The sequence below is a fragment of the Trachurus japonicus genome, chromosome 4, assembly GCF_045865225.1.
Source record: "Trachurus japonicus isolate A0001 chromosome 4, Traja_1.0".
NCBI classification, from domain to species: Eukaryota; Metazoa; Chordata; class Actinopteri; order Carangiformes; family Carangidae; genus Trachurus; species Trachurus japonicus.
The window spans coordinates 32,199,484-32,220,791 of NC_140910.1; the positions used below are offsets into that span (position 1 = coordinate 32,199,484).

At 43.0% G+C, this 21,308-nt stretch overlaps 2 protein-coding genes across 2 annotated transcripts in view; both read left to right on the top strand.

Moving 5' to 3' along the window:
- LOC146989254 (leucine-rich repeat-containing protein 39-like) overlaps nucleotides 1–2,765 on the top strand; it is an 11,566-nt gene extending 8,801 nt beyond the window's left edge. Inside the window, exon 5 of the mRNA XM_085773174.1 lies at nucleotides 2,563–2,765. Within this exon, the coding sequence (XP_085629300.1) occupies nucleotides 2,563–2,623 (61 nt within the window). The 3' untranslated portion in view covers nucleotides 2,624–2,765. The remainder of the gene's footprint in view (nucleotides 1–2,562) is intronic.
- Nucleotides 2,766–8,195: 5,430 nt separating this feature from the next.
- Nucleotides 8,196–14,156, top strand: LOC146989255 (lipoamide acyltransferase component of branched-chain alpha-keto acid dehydrogenase complex, mitochondrial-like). The gene is made up of 7 exons (XM_085773175.1): nucleotides 8,196–8,230; nucleotides 9,616–9,676; nucleotides 10,835–10,991; nucleotides 11,077–11,213; nucleotides 12,570–12,761; nucleotides 12,850–12,921; nucleotides 13,989–14,156. Exons 1-7 carry the CDS (start codon nucleotides 8,196–8,198, stop codon nucleotides 14,154–14,156), a joined length of 822 nt encoding a protein of 273 aa, XP_085629301.1.
- Nucleotides 14,157–21,308: the final 7,152 nt, after the last annotated feature.

Genomic DNA, 21,308 nt, shown 5'->3' on the forward strand with positions numbered 1-21,308 from the left:
GCACATCAGATGTTGCTTTTGAGGTTAGGTCAGGGGGATGATTGTCCTGTGGAGGAATTTCCTCCTTTGATTCAACAGGTGCTTTCTCATGTAAGATGGAAGAAGTGTCTGAATCTGCAGCAGGTAAATTCACAGTCACATGACCTGTTTGCATAGAGTGTCTTTCATTGTCAAAAAGCCATTGTTTCACATCCTCCACAAAGCCTGTGTGGTATTTGTTTATGCGTGCAAACCAGTCATTCTGAGTTTCTTGATCCTCCTCAGGAAGCAATACAATCACTGATTCATGCGCAGCTTTTGCACACTCAAACAGTTGAATCAGTCTCTCCAAATTCCATTGCACATCCTTTGCATTTGCATCCCTTTTCATGAGCTCCTTAATTTCACGTGTGAGCCCTTTAAGTTTCTTCACCGCCGTATGACGCTCATGCTGAAGCGTATTAATTTTATAAGCCAGCGCTTTGGTTGTAAGCTTGACCGTCCTCCTCTCCATTTCATCACTCGCATCCTTTGTTTCACTCATTTTGACATTTCCAACGTGCACAGCTCATCAATATACACAGCAAAGCATAAACTCCACGCAACAGATGAATCATGAATCCATTCACAAACGTTCCACAGCTCAACTTTGAGTCCGTGCGCTCTTTTGATCCAACAAACAATCCACTCGGCTTCCAAACTCCGCCGAACTCGGCGCGTGCGTCCAGCGCACAAACACACAAGCCAAAACAACAGTCCCAGTCCTCACTGGACGAGCAGCATCCAATTCAAGTCCACACTGTGTTCCAAATTTCATCCAATACACAGAAGGAATCTCAACATACCGCTTCTGATGGCTGTGATGCGCCGCCGCTGTGATTGCTTTTCACTCCTTTGTTGTTTTTACGCAGCGCTCCGCTGTGATTTCTTCTTCCCATGCCGGGTGAGCTGAATCCAATCCCATGAGAATCCAATCCCAGGGTCCAAGGTGGTCCGGAATTCCAACAAACTCCGCGATCCAAAGTCTTTTATTTTAACGTTAATATTTTTTGTTGACTAATGTTGTGGCTGTCTTTCAATAAACTTCAGCCGCTGAGGAACTTAAAGCTCTTTTGTGACGCGTCCAAAAACTCCATGGGTCCACGATCAGTTTAAAGTGTTTATTGTGACAAAAATCAAAAAGAGCCAACAAGCAGTTATATCAAAAAGGGAAATTAATACGTGCCCTTTCAATAAATAATAATAATGATACTGGTGAGATGATAAGGTGAAAATGATGGTAAATTGACGGTCAACAAAAAATATATGAGCTTAGTTCTCTCTCTCTCTTTGTGTTCAAAACTCCCGCCACCACACACACACACACACACTAAGTAAAGAAAATAACCACACCCCCTCAATGTGTGAATGCAAATGACATCATCAACGCAATGACGTCAAACCTATAGCAAAATGGCAGGCAAAATATATTTTAGCTTCTACAAGCAGTGTTTCCTATTAATTAACGAGTCTGTGGCGGCCCTTCTCTCACATGCGCGCTGGTGCACACACACACACACACACACACACAAACACGGTCAAAGTTTCCTGATCCGACTAAAAAGTTCTGATCAACACAAACTGAGGGTTTGATCCAGATTAAAACCAAGACTGGATCACATGATCTGGTTTTAGTTTTTGCAATAACCCGTTTTCAAGGTTTTATCCGATCAAACTGGGCACTTTTAGTTAGGGCCACGGGGCAAAGACAGCGAGGCTCTGTCCTCTGACTTCTGCAAGACACAACTCTCGTTTATTGGTGTATTAATTCACGTTTTTTCGATAGGTATTATAGTTTTTGATCAATCACTGTTTAATGACCATGATCATATTTGGAGAAGTGTTGTGATTATAATGGGTGTGTATTGCGCAGAATGTGATGTTGGGTGACATCATTTTTCTCTTTCCACGCTGCTTTCAGCCACAAATTACACTCTACACACATGATTTTTTCCACATTTGTACACAAACGTGTCCTCTCTCTAACAATGTGTTCATCGAAGCAGAGAGACTTACAAAATTTAAACTGTGAGCCTCTCATTGCGGCCAGGTCTCTTCCTGCCGCCCATTGACTCTAATACAAAGAGAAGCAGGAGGGACCCCTGTTTATAACTTGCAAGTGTTTCCAAAATATTTACTGTAGAAACACCAAAATCATACCAAAGTGTTCAGGAAATCCTTACGACGACCACGGTCTGCGTCTTTTTCTGATAGGAGCTACCATTTGGTCAGAATAAGCCCAAATGTGAGACCAGCGCAGAGGCAGAAAATCACCCTTTTTCTCTACATTTCGTATGTTTGTGTCACTGAAAACATCTGGCCCAGATAAAAAAGTTCTTGGTTTGAAAGTCTGTCCCAACTGAATTTGTAGCTGAATATCCCTTTAACAGCAGATCAGACCTGTTATGTGTCAGATAATCATTAATCAGTTGTCATTGATCAGGTTTCCCAGAATCCGATCAGATCACTGGGTCTGGATCAGTCTGACCCGGTTACTTCACATCATTTATATCTAATCACCTTGGTGTGTCTCTTTGCCCTCAGGCGTCCCACAACATCGGGCTGGCGATGGACACGAGTCAGGGTCTGCTGGTGCCCAACGTGAAGAACGTGCAGCTGCTCAGCGTGTTCGACATCGCCCAGGAGCTGAACCGGCTGCAGACGCTCGGCGCCGTGGGGCAGCTGGGAACGTCGGAGCTGACGGGGGGAACGTTCACCCTGTCCAACATCGGATCAGTGAGTCCAGACGCCGCCGCTCTGAGGACGGAGACGGACTCTAGACCCGCTCTAACCACAACCTGTTTCCTCTGTGTGTGTGTTGTAGATCGGAGGGACGTACGCCAAGCCAGTCATCCTCCCTCCTGAGGTCGCCATCGGAGCGCTGGGGAAAATGCAGGTGAGTTCCAGACTTTCCCACGGCCCATGAACACACCACAGAGGTCAAAGTACTTAGATAAGCCAAGCCCCGCCCCCTTCCTGTGTGTGTGTGCAGGGTATATAATAAAAAAAGAAAGAAAGGTAATTAGAGTTTAAAGGGATAGTTCAACATTTTGTCAAATTGGCCCATTGCCATAATCCAGAGCAGAGCTGCGAGCTGCTCAGAGCTACGCTACGGAGGCTCATTATGGGATTTCTTGGTTTCCCTCATCAAACTCATCAAATACACAATCCAACAACTCCACAACGCTCTGGTGGACAAGTTGTGAGCTGCACATTCACCACGCTATGAGATAATAACACAACGTTACCACACAGAGTTGTTTTAGAGGGAAATACAGAGACTGTTGATGAAAAACTGTCCCTGAAGGCAACACGCATCAGTGGTTTTGCATGTATTTCCCTCTAAAACAACTCTGTCTGGTAACGTTGTGTTATTATCTCATAGCGTGGTGAATGTGCAGCTCACAACTTGTCCACCAGAGCGTTGTGGAGTTGTTGGATTGTGTATTTGATGAGCTTGATGAGGGGAAACCAAGAAATCCCATGAGCCTCCGTAGCGTAGCTCTGAGCAGCTCACGGCTCTGCTCCGCCGTTCTAAAAACAGCTTGCACCGACAATTAAAGGTAACGAACCTACTGCTATGACTATAGGGATTATGGCAATGGGCCAATTTGACAAAATGTTGAACTATAATGTATATAGCGGGAAAAAAAATCTTCATTTGTTTTGAAAACTTGGGGCCGAATGCTAATTCCAACGCTGTGTGTGTGTGTGTGTGTGTGTGTGTGTGTGTGTGTGTGTGTGTGTGTGTGTGTGTGTGTGTGTGTGTGTGTGTGTGTGTGTGCTCTCAGGTGCTGCCCCGGTTCGGCGCCGGCGGTCAGGTGGTCCCGGCTCACATCATGGCGGTCAGCTGGTCGGCGGATCACCGCATCATCGACGGCGCCACCATGTGCCGCTTCTCCAACCTGTGGCGGGAATACCTGGAGAACCCGGCCAGCATGGTGCTGGACCTCAAGTGACCGGACCCGACCGGATGGAACCGGATGGAACCGGATGGAACCGGACCGCCAACACTAACACACCTTCACCTCTCCCCCTTCGCCGCCATCGCCACCGCTGCTGCCTTCATCATCATCATCTTCTTATTCTTTTCTCTCATTTCCTTGTTGCCTTTGAGCGAGTTGCGGCGGCGGCGCGATGCGGCCGGGGAGGGGCCAGCCTGTCAATCATGTCGTTTCCATGACAACCACTCATTCACTCACTCACCCCCTTACTCTCTCACTCTCTCTCGGTTGGAGGTTTAGAGGTTTTTGTAGTTTTTGGTCCAAGTTGAACCAGGGTTCAGCTCTTCAGGTGCTGGTGGTCTGGGTCTGGATTCTCTTTGCTGGGGGGTCGGGGGGGGGGTGTGTGTGTGTGTGTGTGTGTGTGTGTGTGTGTCATCAATAATTCATCAGTTCATTGATCAGTTTGGACTCTGTTATCCTGGACCGGACCAGTTTTGTTGTTTTTTTTCTATTTGGAAAATTAATCCTAATAATAATAATTTTAATCGGTGAAACTTTTAATTTGAAAATCACAGGAAGTGAGACTGAACCAGTGTGTGTGTGTGTGTGTGTGTGTGAGAGAGATCCAGAACCAGAGTCTGGGGGGGTTGGGGGGAGGGGGGGGGCAGAACTGGGTCCTGAGACCTGAGACCCGGGTTCACCAGAGTCCAGTTCCATCAGTTCGATCCAGATCAGATGAACCCGTCTGGGATCTGGTCCAGTTTAAAGTGGTTTTCTGAGTCCAGAACCAGGACCAACCGCTCTGTGAAAGGTCCACAAAGTCTCCGCTGATCATCAGGACCAGAACTTCACATGGTTCTGGTTCTGGTCCCGGTCCCGGTCCTGGTCCCGGTCCGATCTGGTCCTGACTGACTGAACTGTGTGTAAATGAACCGGTGGACCTGCTGCTGGTTCTGGTTCTGGACCCGTCTGACTGTTACTGCTCCTCCAGCTCCTGAGGGGAAGACCTGGTCCTGGTCCTGGTCCTGGTTCTGGTCCTGGTTCTGGTCCTGGTTCTGGTCCTGGTTCTGGTCCTGGTTCTGGTCCTGGTTCTGGTCCTGGTTCTGTAACTGCTAAGTGCCCCCCCCCCTCTCTCCTCTCTCCCCTCCCCTCCCCCCACCAGCTGCTCCCTGACCTGGTTCTGGCTCTGGTCCCGGTCCTGGTCCTGGTCCCGGTCCCGACGTCTTCCTCTGGGCTGCTGGGTAACGATGGTGTCGTAGTTTTTTTTTTTTTTTGATACTGACCTTTATTTTGTCTATTTTGTTTTGTTTTGTTTTGTTTTGTTTCATGTGTTGAAATGTTTGTTGTTTGTTGTTTGTTGTTGTTGATGCTGTCGTGGTTTTGTGTTGGGGATGTGGATCTGGATCAGGACTCTTGGACCTGGTTCTGGTCCTGGTTCTGGTTCTGGTCCGACTCATAAACTGTGAAGTGTCTGAACCCTGGTCAAACGAGAAAAAAGAAAAAAAAAGAAAAAAAAAAAACTCAATAAAGTTGAAGTGAACCAAGTCTGAGTCGTTTGTGGTGAGTTCAGGTTCCTCAGAGAACGTGGGAGAAGTCACTTTCTGGTCCTGGACCCAGTTGTTACAAAGGGTTAAAAACTGATCGGATTTTGGATCATTGATCAGATCAAATCTTGAAAATGGATCAAACCTTCATCAGTTTGTGTCGTTCAGAGCTTTTTAGTCGGATCAGGAAAACGTTGATCCAGAACATCAGGATTATTCTGATCCCAGCAGTTTGGTGGATTCAGGAACAAAATGGGATTTAAATTAAATGTTATCTGGTCAAATAAACAACATTTATAATGTAGAATATGTAATAAGTTTTGATTATTTCACAATTAAAGAACTTTTCCCCAACTATTAGCAAATTTAATGAGATTTGAAGTTTAAATTTGAAACACATGGGGAAATGTTCCCAATGTATTTGACTGATGTACTGTATATTTGCATTTTTTAAAATCTATTTAAACAGCCAGACCAGATGAGATCATTTCTGGCTGTTTAAAAAACACTGAAGAAACAAAAAACCAATCCAACAAAGTATAAATGAAACAGTAATCTCTTTCAATGAAAAAAACATTTTTTTAATTGCTTTATATATATATATACGGTATATATATATAATTATATACAGAACAATACAATTCTCTTTCTCTTTCTTGTTTTTGTTTTGTAGTTTTATTGAGATTTTTGGGGATTATTCTGTTATATGTATTTTAGTGATTATGTATGTAGTTGGTATATTTGTGTTTAATTTTTGTATGTTGTTATTTATTTGAGTCTGATGTAAAGGATTTATATCCTGTATCAGATGTTTTTCATTAAAATTAAATTAAATTTCATTAAATACATTTTTTGCCAGGGGTAATAGTTACAGGGTATCCGCGGGGTCTTAAAAAGTCAAAAATTTGAAAATCTAAATTTTAGGCCTTAAAATGTCTTAAATTTGTTGAATTATTGTGTTCAAGTCTTAAATAATTTTAGACAGGTCTTAAATGTTCTTATGCCCACCATGGGCGAGCATTTCACTCGCATTTGCCCTAAAAAAAAATACATGTGTGAACCGGGAAAATCACAAAAACAGAAAGAGCACAACCTGCGATTGGTCAAAAACTACAAATCCCACAATTCTCTGGCCTCAACAATAACAGTAGTTAGTGTAAGTAAGGGAGAGTGGAGCTGTCGGTGAAAAGAGGAAACAACGCCACGTCTGGTCCTGTTCTATGTTGTCCGTTCACACCGTCACCGTTTATTCGTTACGTCCGCGGTGTAAAAGGCCGTGACGCAAAGACGCGATTAGGCGCGAGACGCGATTAGGCGCGCGACGCGGTATACGCGACTTTTTTTTTTGCGACGCAATACACGCGATTCTTTTATGGCGACGGGACCATCGCGTCTTCGTCTCTTTCATCGTGTTTGGTGGGAAGACCCACAAGGGGCTTCCCACCAAACACGAGGGGCTTCCCACCAAACACGAGGAACGCTTTTTTTTCGCGCGAGCTTTGACGCGCGACCAAACGCGAGATACGCGAGATACGCGATTTGACGCTCGTTTTGACTCGTGTAAAAAAAAAAAATCATTTTCACTACAACATTTTTTATTTTTATTTTTTCAAAGGAGGTTAAATCGAAAGCAACTGGACTTAGTTATTTGTCTGAAGACGTTTCACCTTCATCCAAGAGGCTTCATCAGTTCTACGCATCTGACCAGGCTGGGACTGGTCCAACTGGTCTGGAGACTCAGTATAAGTCCGGTTGCTGAGACTTTAGAGTCAAAGAGGAGCAGTGCGTCTGCGTCGCTGTGTCGGACTGTTTGGATTTAATGAAGAAGCTGCACGGTGTCCTCCCGTATTTTACCTGGGTCGCTACCGGAGCTTGATAAATGGAGAGAAAAAACAAACGCCAGGCGCACGTCGCGGTGGAACCGAGAACAGCTGAGTTTTCCTCCTCCAGCTGAACAGCTGATCTGTGATCTGTGGTGAAGACGTACAGAGACCTGCCACTGTGTCACGGTGCATTAATATAAACTCTGTCCTCAGACTGTCCTGACTGTCCCTGAACACCACACAGAGACAACATGGAGCTGTGTGAGGTTGAGTTTTATTTATCATGATAATTAATACATACTTAGTAACAAGCCTGTAAGTTCAACACATCAGTATGCTATTGTGATTTAACTAGCCGAGTTAAATAAAAAGATGTAGTTTAATACCATAATATCTAGGGCTGACCAAAGGCCAATGTCTTTACTTCATGTGTCAAATATTTATTACTTGTTGCTACGACTCATTTAGCTTCTTTCACCAAACTCCCATGATGCACTGAGCTCCTACATCCCATCCTTCTTCTGTAGGGCTGCTGTGTGTGGACCAGATGCTGCCGTCACCATGACAACGTCCCAACGTGCAGGAGGACACACGCGGTCAGAAACTCCAGAGGTCAGAGAGGAGGTGGGAGGTCCTCCGCTCTGATTGGCTGAGAGACCCTGACTCCTCTCCCAAGACCCAGGACCGGGACCAGTCATGTGACTCTGAGTGGAGGGGGGGGGGTAAGAGGGTAAGAGGGGGGGTAAGAGGGTAAGAGGGTAAGAGGGGGGGTAAGAGGTGGGGGTATCTGTCGGTCACGTGACCTGGAGACTCTGACTAAAATTAACCAGCAGCTGATCTGATCTGAGGTCAAATTTCTCAGCAGCATGGACGACGACTGTTGCCGCTGCGCTGAGACAAGGTGAGAACTGCTACACTGAGACTGTGTAATACTACAGTACTACTACACTAATACTACAATACAATACTGCTACACTGTAATACTACTACCTCACTGTTATACTGTTGTACCACAGTACTGCAATACTACAGAGCTATAGTAATACAACACTAACTACAACATGACACCAGTGTTCACCGACTACAACACTAACACTGTGGTACTGTGTGATACTACTACAACACTGTACAGCTGTACTCTGATAATACAACACCGTAATACTTTTGAATACTACAATAACACAGTGGTGCTATGATAATACTACTGTAATTACACTGTAGTTCTACAACACTGTTAGATTACAGTACCACAACACTGTAACACAACAGTCCATTACTGTGATACTACACAACAATAACACTGTGCATTGTTATATTACTGCACTGTAATACTACAGCACTAATGAAAATACAACTAACAAGATACACTCAGAGTAAATGTACTTTTTTTTCATTCTGTGTAACTGTCAACGTGAAGATAAATGGAAAATCAAATAAATAACTTGTAATTTCACCAAAATGAGGATTTTCTGTTATCTTGTAAATTTCAATTTTCCTTTATTGTCATCGAGCAACGAAGCACAACAAAATATATGTGAATCTCTCCCTAATAACTTTAAAGAGTAATTTAAGATATAGATATATTCATTATGTAATAATGCAAAAAAAAAATTCACCTCATGATGTAATGATCTGCCACATTTTGTGATAAAATTCTTAAACGCAATAGGTAATAAACCTTGTTGCATTTTGTTATAAGTTGTTACATATTGCATTAGTTACAAAATAAAAGTGTTGCACTTTTTTATATAGAAAATGTAAGAATTTTGTGCAAAATGTAACAATTTATTACAAAATGCAGCAAAGTTTATTACATATTGCATTCAAGAAGTTTATTACAAAATGTGAAAATGAATTACATTATTACAAAATGCGGCCTCAATACAGGCCTTAATTAAATAAATCATTTTTAACAGTTTTCTTCACAATTTATTTAGTAAAATAGAAATGAAATCAAAGAAATGAAATGTTTTGTGTTTGTTCCTCTGGTGATAATACGACAGGATGATCAGGAGGAGAGCGAGGCTGCAGCTCAGAGGTCAGAGGTCATCTCGCCTGTCCCCCCGTGCGGCGCTGTGACGTCACCGTCGTCGTGGTGACCATGGTGGGGGGCGTGGCGGTGTGCGGCTCCATCAGCTCGGTCAGAGCTCTGTGGGAGACCCGGATCAAGAGGAGGAGGGAGGAGCAGGACGAGGAGGAGCAGCAGAGGAGGAGGAGCGGCACCGAGCGGCGCTCCAGACTCAGCCTGGGGGTCTGGGAGGACCGGGCCCTTCTGGCTCGACTCAGACAGAAGCTGCAGACCGAGGACGGACGGCTGGTGCTCCGCATCGAGCAGGAGGAGTGGAAGGTATCAGATTATTGTCCTGGTCCAGTCTTCGGTCTGATGCAGGGGCCTAGCTTAGGGTTAAACATTTGGGGGGGGAGGGGGTTAAGATCTCTGTCTGTATAGGGATTTTTTAAAGCAAAAAGGTCAGCGTATGCGTGGAAAAGTGCAAAATCATTAACTTTGATAAAAGGACAAGGCTTATTTGTCTCTTTATTTTGTCATTCCCATATTTGTTATAGTCGTAAAAGGTATTTCAGTCATTTATCAGCATTATTCTTAAACACATTTTATTTTGTTGTTCTGTTGATCAGTTGTTGTGGTGATTAACACGTTTATTCTGCTTATTATTAATTTGCAGATAAACTACAGACAATTTGTGGTTAAGGACTACGGCTATAGTCTGTGAAAACACTAACAGCATTGTGAACATAGCACATCACACCATGTCAATATGCAAAAACCCAATTTGATTCAGAGAAAACCCAATCAGTACTGAGACCAGGGCACCTCTGGCTCTAACCAATAGCAAATCAGCTGACTTGAGATAACACTTAACTTTTTAACTCAGTGATATGACTATCACCTCCTTGGGACAGTGTCTTTTCTCCTTTTATATGATGAACCAACCGTTTAAGACTGTTTCTTGGCCTTGTGGCTCTTTTCATTATGTTTCTGAGCAGAATATGGGCTTGAATGGGAAGTTAGTGTTATATTTGAGGATTTTATATTTTTTAAAGTAACGCAATAGTTACTTTTATTATGTAGTAATTCAGGCTGCAACTAACGATTATTGTCATTATCAATTAATCTGTCGATTATTTAAACCATTAACCAATTAGTTGTTTGGTCAATAAAATGTTAAAAAAAATTTGAAAAACATCAACCAGTGTTTCTCAAACCACCAGACGACATCGTCCTCAAATGTCTTGTTTTGTCCACAAACCAAAGAGAGACTCAGTTTATTGTCATAAAGGAACAAAGAAACCAGAAATATTCACATTTAAGAAGCTGGAATCAGAGAATTTTGACTTTTTTTCTTTAAAAACTACTCAAACTGATTATTAGATTATCAAACTAGTTGATAATTAATTTAATAATCGATTATTGTTTGATTAATCAAGTAATTATGCAATTATATAAATTACACCCTTGGTCTGATGTGAGTGTTTGTCTCTGCAGGTCCTGCCGGGCTGTCTGGTCCAGCTCAACCAGGTCCAGGAGTGGCAGCTCCACCGGACCGGACTGCAGAAGATCCCTCACTTCATCTCCAGCTTCCAGAACCTCCTGGTGCTCGATCTGTCCCGCAACGGCGTCTCTGAAATCCCCAAACAGATCGGTCAGTAGCCTACCTCCGACAGGTCAAAGACCGACCCTGTAGCCGGTCTCACCATGTGTCCTCCTGGTTCTGGTTCTGGTCTCAGGGATGTTGACGCGGCTCAGAGAGCTGATGCTGAGCTACAACCGAGTGCAGGTGGTTCCCGAGGAGCTGAGCGGCTGTGAGAGTCTGGAGAGACTGGAGCTGGCCATGAACCGGGAGCTGGACCACCTCCCTGACCAGGTACGGACCAGATAGGAGTCGACTTATGAGTAAAACAAATTATTGACTGAAAGATGCACTTAAAGGATAGTAGCATTTTTTTAAAAGTGGGGTTGTATGATCTACAAATAGCCCCTAAAAAAATACACAGTTCCATTGTTCGTTATAATATAATTTTTTCCAGCCCTTCAAAGTGCAGGAAAAACACAGTTTTTATTTGGACCTAACCAACTGCTGATCGGGGGGCGCTAACCCTGGGCGGAGGCATACGTGAATTGGTTAGGTCCAAATAAAAACTGTGTTTTTCCTGCACTTTGAAGGGCTGGGAAAAATGCAGAGAGTCTTCTACTGCAATTAAAGTACTTAGGGGCTATTTGTAGATCATACAACCCCACTTTAAAAAAAATGCTACTATCCCTTTAAAAGGTAGTTATCAAGTGTCTTAGTCACACCTTTAGTGAACTGAATCTTAAATGCCGGTGTCAGAGCCGAGTTACCATAGTACTATGTGCTGTAAACTGAATTTCCAAGTCGTCCGAGTCTTAGAGAATTTTAGTGTTGAGAATTTGTGGAATTTAGTCCAACTCTCAAACTTAAGAACTAAAGCTTTTTATCAACTTTCTCAAGTCTAAGAATCACTCCTACTCCCCCAGATATTTAAAGGGACAATTCAACATTTTGGCAAATTGGCCCATTGCCATAATCCCTATAGTCATAGCAGTAGGTTCGTTACCTTTAATTGTCGGTGCAAGCTATCTTCACCACGTTGAGGGATGTTTGATTTGCCACTCACAGTCCGAGCAAAAGGAGCGTTGTCCAGGGCAACGTAACATACAGTAAACGCATACCCTGGCTCACAATGGCTACTAAAAATCATCCAAAGTGTGGAAAATAAATAAAGGTATTTGTTTTACACCTACCATATTTTTGGGGTGTTTTAGCTCTTTTGTTTGAAACGGGAAAAAGTTGCAAATTTGCTGCTATCTAAAAAAAAAAAAAAGGTTTGACGATCAGTCGACTACGGCAAAATCTGACGAATCAGATTCGACTATGAAAATCCTTAGTCGAAAACAGCCCTAGAGACCAGCGCAGAGGCAGAAAATAACCCTTTTTCCTCTACATTTCGTATGTTTGTGTCACTGAAAACATCTGGCCCAGATAAAAAAGTTCTTGGTTTGAAAGTCTGTCCCAACTGAATTTGTAGCTGAATATCCCTTTAACAGCAGATCAGACCTGTTATGTGTCAGATAATCATTAATCAGTTGTCATTGATCAGGTTTCCCAGAATCCGATCAGATCACTGGGTCTGGATCAGTCTGACCCGGTTACTTCACATCATTTATATCTAATCACCTTGGTGTGTCTCTTTGCCCTCAGGCGTCTCACAACATCGGGCTGGCGATGGACACGAGTCAGGGTCTGCTGGTGCCCAACGTGAAGAACGTGCAGCTGCTCAGCGTGTTCGACATCGCCCAGGAGCTGAACCGGCTGCAGACGCTCGGCGCCGTGGGGCAGCTGGGAACGTCGGAGCTGACGGGGGGAACGTTCACCCTGTCCAACATCGGATCAGTGAGTCCAGACGCCGCCGCTCTGAGGACGGAGACGGACTCTAGACCCGCTCTAACCACAACCTGTTTCCTCTGTGTGTGTGTTGTAGATCGGAGGGACGTACGCCAAACCAGTCATCCTCCCTCCTGAGGTCGCCATCGGAGCGCTGGGGAAAATGCAGGTGAGTTGCAGACTTTCCCACGGCCCATGAACACACCACAGAGGTCAAAGTACTTAGATAAGCCAAGCCCCGCCCCCTTCCTGTGTGTGTGTGCAGGGTATATAATAAAAAAAGAAAGAAAGGTAATTAGAGTTTAAAGGGATAGTTCAACATTTTGTCAAATTGGCCCATTGCCATAATCCAGAGCAGAGCTGCGAGCTGCTCAGAGCTACGCTACGGAGGCTCATTATGGGATTTCTTGGTTTCCCTCATCAAACTCATCAAATACACAATCCAACAACTCCACAACGCTCTGGCGGACAAGTTGTGAGCTGCACATTCACCACGCTATGAGATAATAACACAACGTTACCACACAGAGTTGTTTTAGAGGGAAATACAGAGACTGTTGATGAAAAACTGTCCCTGAAGGCAACGCGCATCAGTGGTTTTGCATGAATTTACCTCCGTCCAATCAGGAATCACAAAAACCACGCCCCCATTGCTCGACTCCAGCGTGTGCTTCATTGCAGCTGGAGACTGTTGTATGTATTGCACCACAAGCAGAGCGATTGATATAACAGAGGGGCTACAGCAGGCTGCCGCTATCATGTTCTTCTATGGGACAGACAGCACTGAGCTTGCTTTTGAATGGTAAAATATTAAAAAATAAACCCTATAAGGTACATTTACAACTGTTAACTGAATTATTGTACATCAATGTCAGTTCTCAAACAAAAGACAAAATCTTTTTGCTTCATGGTTTTATTTGTCACTCCGAATTGAAGATTAGCCTGCCCTACAGTAAAAATGGCATAAAATAAAGAGTAAAGCAATATATTAAGCGGTAATATATGTATTTAAGCATCAAAGATGTTCAATCAAACCAACAACGTTCAAAACACACAGCCATTCTCACAAGTATAAAGTCCGCTAGCTTAATGCTAACGTATAATGTAAAACCTCATAGACGGGCTAACAGAAATTAGCATCGCATTTCGTGGCAACCGACTAATTTCTGACACTGTGTGTGTGTGTGTGTGTGTGTGTGTGTGTGTGTGTGTGTGTGTGTGTGTGTGTGCTCTCAGGTGCTGCCCCGGTTCGGCGCCGGCGGTCAGGTGGTCCCGGCTCACATCATGGCGGTCAGCTGGTCGGCGGATCACCGCATCATCGACGGCGCCACCATGTGCCGCTTCTCCAACCTGTGGCGGGAATACCTGGAGAACCCGGCCAGCATGGTGCTGGACCTCAAGTGACCGGACCCGACCGGATGGAACCGGATGGAACCGGACCGCCAACACTAACACACCTTCACCTCTCCCCCTTCGCCGCCACCGCCACCGCCGCCGCTGCTGCTGCCTTCATCATCATCATCTTCTTATTCTTCTTTTCTCTCATTTCCTTGTTGCCTTTGAGCGAGTTGCGGCGGCGGCGCGATGCGGCGGGGGAGGGGCCAGCCTGTCAATCATGTCGTTTCCATGACAACCACTCATTCACTCACCCACCCACCCCCTTACTCTCTCACTCACTCACTCTCTCTCTCTCGGTTGGAGGTTTAGAGGTTTTTGTAGTTTTTGGTCCAAGTTGAACCAGGGTTCAGCTCTTCAGGTGCTGGTGGTTCTGGGTCTGGATTCTCTTTGCTGGGGGGTCGGGGAGGGGGGTGTGTGTGTGTGTGTAGGTGTGTGTGTGTGTGTGTGTCATCAATAATTCATCAGTTCATTGATCAGTTTGGACTCTGTTATTCTGGACCGGACCAGTTTTGTTGTTTTTTTTCTATTTGGAAAATTAATCCTAATAATAATAATTTTAATCGGTGAAACTTTTAATTTGAAAATCACAGGAAGTGAGACTGAACCAGTGTGTGTGTGTGTGTGTGTGAGAGAGATCCAGAACCAGAGTCTGGGGGGGTTGGGGGGAGGGGGGGGGCAGAACTGGGTCCTGAGACCTGAGACCCGGGTTCACCAGAGTCCAGTTCCATCAGTTCGATCCAGATCAGATGAACCCGTCTGGGATCTGGTCCAGTTTAAAGTGGTTTTCTGAGTCCTGAACCAGGACCAACCGCTCTGTGAAAGGTCCACAAAGTCTCCGCTGATCATCAGGACCAGAACTTCACATGGTTCTGGTTCTGGTCCCGGTCCTGGTCCTGGTCCCGGTCCGATCTGGTCCTGACTGACTGAACTGTGTGTAAATGAACCAGTGGACCTGCTGCTGGTTCTGGACCCGTCTGACTGTTACTGCTCCTCCTGGTTCTGGTCCTGGTCCTGGTTCTGGTTCTGGTCCTGGTCCTGGTCCTGGTCCTGGTTCTGGTTCTGGTCCTGGTTCTGTAGCTGCTAAGTGCCCCCCCCCCCCCCTCTCTCCCCTCCCCTCCCCCCACCAGCTGCTCCCTGACCTGGTTCTGGCTCTGGTCCTGGTCCTGGTCCTGGTCCTGGTCCCGGTCCCGACGTCTTCCTCTGGGCTGCTGGGTAACGATGGTGTCGTAGTTTTTTTTTTTTTTTTGATACTGACCTTTATTTTGTCTATTTTGTTTTGTTTTGTTTTGTTTCATGTGTTGAAATGTTTGTTGTTTGTTGTTTGTTGTTGTTGATGCTGTCGTGGTTTTGTGTTGGGGATGTGGATCTGGATCAGGACTCTTGGACCTGGTTCCTGGTTCTGGTTCTGGTTCTGGTCCGACTCATAAACTGTGAAGTGTCTGAACCCTGGTCAAACGAGAAAAAAGAAAAAAAAAGAAAAAAAAAAAAAACTCAATAAAGTTGAAGTGAACCAAGTCTGAGTCGTTTGTGGTGAGTTCAGGTTCCTCAGAGAACGTGGGAGAAGTCACTTTCTGGTCCTGGACCCAGTTGTTACAAAGGGTTAAAAACTGATCGGATTTTGGATCATTGATCAGATCAAATCTTGAAAATGGATCAAACCTTCATCAGTTTGTGTCGTTCAGAGCTTTTTAGTCGGATCAGGAAAACGTTGATCCAGAACATCAGGATTATTCTGATCCCAGCAGTTTGGTGGATTCAGGAACAAAATGGGATTTAAATTAAATGTTATCTGGTCAAATAAACAACATTTATAATGTAGAATATATAAAGTTTTGATTATTTCACAATTAAAGAACTTTTTCCCAACAATTAGCAAATTTAATGAGATTTGAAGTTTAAATTTGAAACACATGGGGAAATGTTCCCAATGTATTTGACTGATGTACTGTATATTTGCATTTTTAAAATCTATTTAAACAGCCAGACCAGATGAGATCATTTCTGGCTGTTTAAAAAACACTGAAGAAACAAAAAACCAATCCAACAAAGTATAAATGAAACAGTAATCTCTTTCAATGAAAAAAACATTTTTTTAATTGCTTTATATATATATACGGTATATATATATAATTATATACAGAACAATACAATTCTCTTTCTCTTTCTTGTTTTTGTTTTGTAGTTTTATTGAGATTTTTGGGGATTATTCTGTTATATGTATTTTAGTGATTATGTATGTAGTTGGTATATTTGTGTTTAATTTTTGTATGTTGTTATTTATTTGAGTCTGATGTAAAGGATTTATATCCTGTATCAGATGTTTTTCATTAAAATTAAATTAAATTTCATTAAATACATTTTTTGCCAGGGGTAATAGTTACAGGGTATCCGCGGGGTCTTAAAAAGTCAAAAATTTGAAAATCTAAATTTTAGGCCTTAAAATGTCTTAAATTTGTTGAATTATTGTGTTCAAGTCTTAAATAATTTTAGACAGGTCTTAAATGTTCTTATGCCCACCATGGGCGAGCATTTCACTCGCATTTGCCCCTAAAAAAAAATACATGTGTGAACCGGGAAAATCACAAAAACAGAAAGAGCACAACCTGCGATTGGTCAAAAACTACAAATCCCACAATTCTCTGGCCTCAACAATAACAGTAGTTAGTGTAAGTAAGGGAGAGTGGAGCTGTCGGTGAAAAGAGGAAACAACGCCACGTCTGGTCCTGTTCTATGTTGTCCGTTCACACCGTCACCGTTTATTCGTTACGTCCGCGGTGTAAAAGGCCGTGACGCAAAGACGCGATTAGGCGCGAGACGCGATTAGGCGCGCGACGCGGTATACGCGACTTTTTTTTTTGCGACGCAATACACGCGATTCTTTTATGGCGACGGGACCATCGCGTCTTCGTCTCTTTCATCGTGTTTCACGAGGAACGCTTTTTTTTCGCGCGAGCTTTGACGCGCGACCAAACGCGAGATACGCGAGATACGCGATTTGACGCTCGTTTTGACTCGTGTAAAAAAAAAAAATCATTTTCACTACAACATTTTTTATTTTTATTTTTTCAAAGGAGGTTAAATCGAAAGCAACTGGACTTAGTTATTTGTCTGAAGACGTTTCACCTTCATCCAAGAGGCTTCATCAGTTCTACGCATCTGACCAGGCTGGGACTGGTCCAACTGGTCTGGAGACTCAGTATAAGTCCGGTTGCTGAGACTTTAGAGTCAAAGAGGAGCAGTGCGTCTGCGTCGCTGTGTCGGACTGTTTGGATTTAATGAAGAAGCTGCACGGTGTCCTCCCGTATTTTACCTGGGTCGCTACCGGAGCTTGATAAATGGAGAGAAAAAACAAACGCCAGGTGCACGTCGCGGTGGAACCGAGAACAGCTGAGTTTTCCTCCTCCAGCTGAACAGCTGATCTGTGATCTGTGGTGAAGACGTACAGAGACCTGCCACTGTGTCACGGTGCATTAATATAAACTCTGTCCTCAGACTGTCCTGACTGTCCCTGAACACCACACAGAGACAACATGGAGCTGTGTGAGGTTGAGTTTTATTTATCATGATAATTAATACATACTTAGTAACAAGCCTGTAAGTTCAACACATCAGTATGCTACTGTGATTTAACTAGCCTAGTTAAATAAAAAGATGTAGTTTAATACCATAATATCTAGGGCTGACCAAAGGCCAATGTATTTACTTCATGTGTCAAATATTTATTACTTGTTGCTACGACTCATTTTAGCTTCTTTCACCAAACTCCCATGATGCACTGAGCTCCTACATCCCATCCTTCTTCTGTAGGGCTGCTGTGTGTGGACCAGATGCTGCCGTCACCATGACAACGTCCCAACGTGCAGGAGGACACACGCGGTCAGAAACTCCAGAGGTCAGAGAGAAGGTGGGAGGTCCTCCGCTCTGATTGGCTGAGAGACCCCGACTCCTCTCCCAGGACCCAGGACCGGGACCAGTCATGTGACTCTGAGTGGAGGGGGGGTAAGAGGGTAAGAGGGGGGGTAAGAGGGTAAGAGGGGGGGTAAGAGGTGGGGGTATCGGTCGGTCACATGACCTGGAGACTCTGACTAAAATTAACCAGCAGCTGATCTGATCTGAGGTCAAATTTCTCAGCAGCATGGACGACGACTGTTGCCGCTGCGCTGAGACAAGGTGAGAGCTGCTACACTGAGACTGTACTACTACAATAATACTGCAATACAATACTGCTACACTGTAATAATACTACCTCACTGTTATACTGGAGTACCACAGTACTGCAATACTACAGAGCTATAGTAATACAACACTAACTACAACATGACACCAGTGTTCACCGACTACAACACTAACACTGTGGTACTGTGTGATACTACTACAACACTGTACAGCTGTACTCTGATAATACAACACTGTAATACTTTGAATACTACAATAACACAGTGGTGCTATGATAATACTACTGTAATTATACTGTAGTTCTACAACACTGTTAGACTACAGTACCACAACACTGTAACACAACAGTCCATTACTGTGATACTACACAACAATAACACTGTACATTGTAATATTACTGCACTGTAACACTACAGCACTGATGGAAATACAACTAACAATACTTTTAAGATACTACACTGTAAACTAAATGTACTACAGTAGTTTTTTTTCATTCTATGTGTAACTGACAACGTGAAGATAAATGGAAAATAAATCAAATCAAATAAATAACTGTTGTAATTTCACCAAAATGAGGATTTTCTGTTATATTGTAAATTTCAATTTTCCTTTATTGCCATCGAGCAACAAAGAAATATAGGTGCATCTCTCCCTAACAACTTTAAAAAGGATAAAAGAAGTATGCAAAGAGTAATTTAACATACATAATTAAATTATTAAATTAAATAATAATAGACTAACTTTACCAACCACATTATGTAATAAAGTTGCATTATAATGCACTTTTTGTATATAAAATGTAATAATTTTGCACGAAATGTAACAACTTATTACAAGGCAAGGCAAGGCAATTTTATTTGTATAGCCCGTTTTTACAAAATGCGGCAAAGTTTATTACATATTGCATTCAAGAATTTTATTTCAAAATGTGAAAATGTATTACATTATTACAAAATGCGGCCTCAATTAAATAAATAATTTTTAACAGTTTTCTTTACAATTTATTTAGTAAAATAGAAATGAAATCAAAGAAATGAAATGTTTTGTACAATAGTTTTTTTTTTCATTCTGTGTAACTGACAACATGAAGATAAATGGAAAAAAAACAAACAAATAAAATAAAATAAATCACTGACGTTTCGCCAGAACGGTGATTTTCTCTTATATTGTAAATTTCAGTTTTCCTTTATTGTCATCGAGCAATGAAGCACAAAAAAATGTAGGTGCATCTCTCCCTAATAACTTTAAAAAGGATAAAAGAAAAATACAAAGAGTAATTTAAGATACATAAAAAAACAAACACATTAATTTAAATAATACAAATAATAGATTAGGCCTTGTAGCGCCACATTATGTAATAAAGTTGCATTATAATGCAATAAATGTGTAATAAACTTTGCCGCATTTTGTTATAAGTTGTTACATATTGCATTATTACAAAATACAACATAAGTGTTGCACTTTTTCATATAGAAAATGTAATAATTTTGTGCAAAATGTAACAACTTATTACAATATGTGGCAAAGTTTATTATATATTGCATTCAAGAATTTTACAAAAAAAGGTTACAAAATGTTACAAACTGTGGCAGATTTTACAAAATATTACATCATGAGGTGAAATTAATTACATTATTACAAAATGTGGCCTCAATATAGGCCTCAATTAAATGAATAATAAAAAAAAAACAGTTTTCTTCACAATTTATTTAGTAAAATAGAAATGAAATCAAAGAAATGAAATGTTTTGTGTTTGTTCCTCTGGTGATAATACGACAGGATGATCAGGAGGAGAGCGAGGCTGCAGCTCAGAGGTCAGAGGTCATCTCGCCTGTCCCCCCGTGCGGCGCTGTGACGTCGTCGTCGTCGTGGTGACCATGGTGGGGGGCGTGGCGGTGTGCGGCTCCATCAGCTCGGTCAGAGCTCTGTGGGAGACCCGGATCAAGAGGAGGAGGGAGGAGCAGGACGAGGAGGAGCAGCAGAGGAGGAGGAGCGGCACCGAGCGGCGCTCCAGACTCAGCCTGGGGGTCTGGGAGGACCGGGCCCTTCTGGCTCGACTCAGACAGAAGCTGCAGACCGAGGACGGACGGCTGGTGCTCCGCATCGAGCAGGAGGAGTGGAAGGTATCAGATTATTGTCCTGGTCCAGTCTTCTTTTTTTTTTTAAGTAGGCCTATATTTTTGGGGCTTTTATTGCCTTTAATTGATAGTGCAGTCGAGAGAGAGACAGGAAATGGGGAGGCAGAGAGTGGGGGAATGACACGCAGGAAAGGGCCGTCCAACGCGGGACTCGAACCGGGGCCGCCTGCACCGAGGACTGAGCCTCAACATGGGGCGGCAGCTCCACCCAGTGAGCTAAACACCGCCCCGTATAGGGATTTTTTTAAGCAAAAAAGTCAGCGTATGCATGAAAAAGTGCAAAATCATTAACTTTGATAAAAGGACAAGGCTTATTTACCTCTTTATTTTGTCATCCCCACCTTTCAGTCATTTACCACTATTAGTATTATTATCTTGCCTGGATGAAGCATTATGAACATAGAAAAAACTGAAATTGCAGCACTCACAAAATAATCTTGAATCATTTATTAAACGCACAGCAGTGCCTGACGGACGCGTTTCAGCCCTTGGCTTTCTTCAGCGTGGGGAATTATGAACATAGCACATCACAGCTTGTAAATAGCACAATGCAAAAAAACAATTTGATTCAGAGAGAAAAGCCAATCAGTAGCCTAGCTACTGAGACCAGACAAAAACGTAACTTTTTAACTTTATGACTATCACCTCCTTGGGACAGTCCATTTAAGACTGTTTCTTGGCCTTGTGGCTCTTTTCATTATGTTTCTGAGCAGAATGTGGGCTTGACCAATTATGACCAGGGATTAATAAATAACGGCGCTACTTTTTTCAGTAACAGTTATCAAAAAAGTTACTGTTTCCCCGTTACAATGCTGTTACCGTTACTGACAATAAAATGTGCCGT

Bases quoted from the DNA above. Each gene is read 5' to 3' on its own strand.
- LOC146989255 (XM_085773175.1), top strand. From the start codon at position 8,196: ATGGACGACGACTGTTGCCGCTGCGCTGAGACAAG. The intron at 9,677-10,834 runs GTATCAGATTAT...TTGTCTCTGCAG, and splicing joins TCGAGCAGGAGGAGTGGAAG to GTCCTGCCGGGCTGTCTGGT. The intron at 11,214-12,569 runs GTACGGACCAGA...CTTTGCCCTCAG, and splicing joins TGGACCACCTCCCTGACCAG to GCGTCTCACAACATCGGGCT.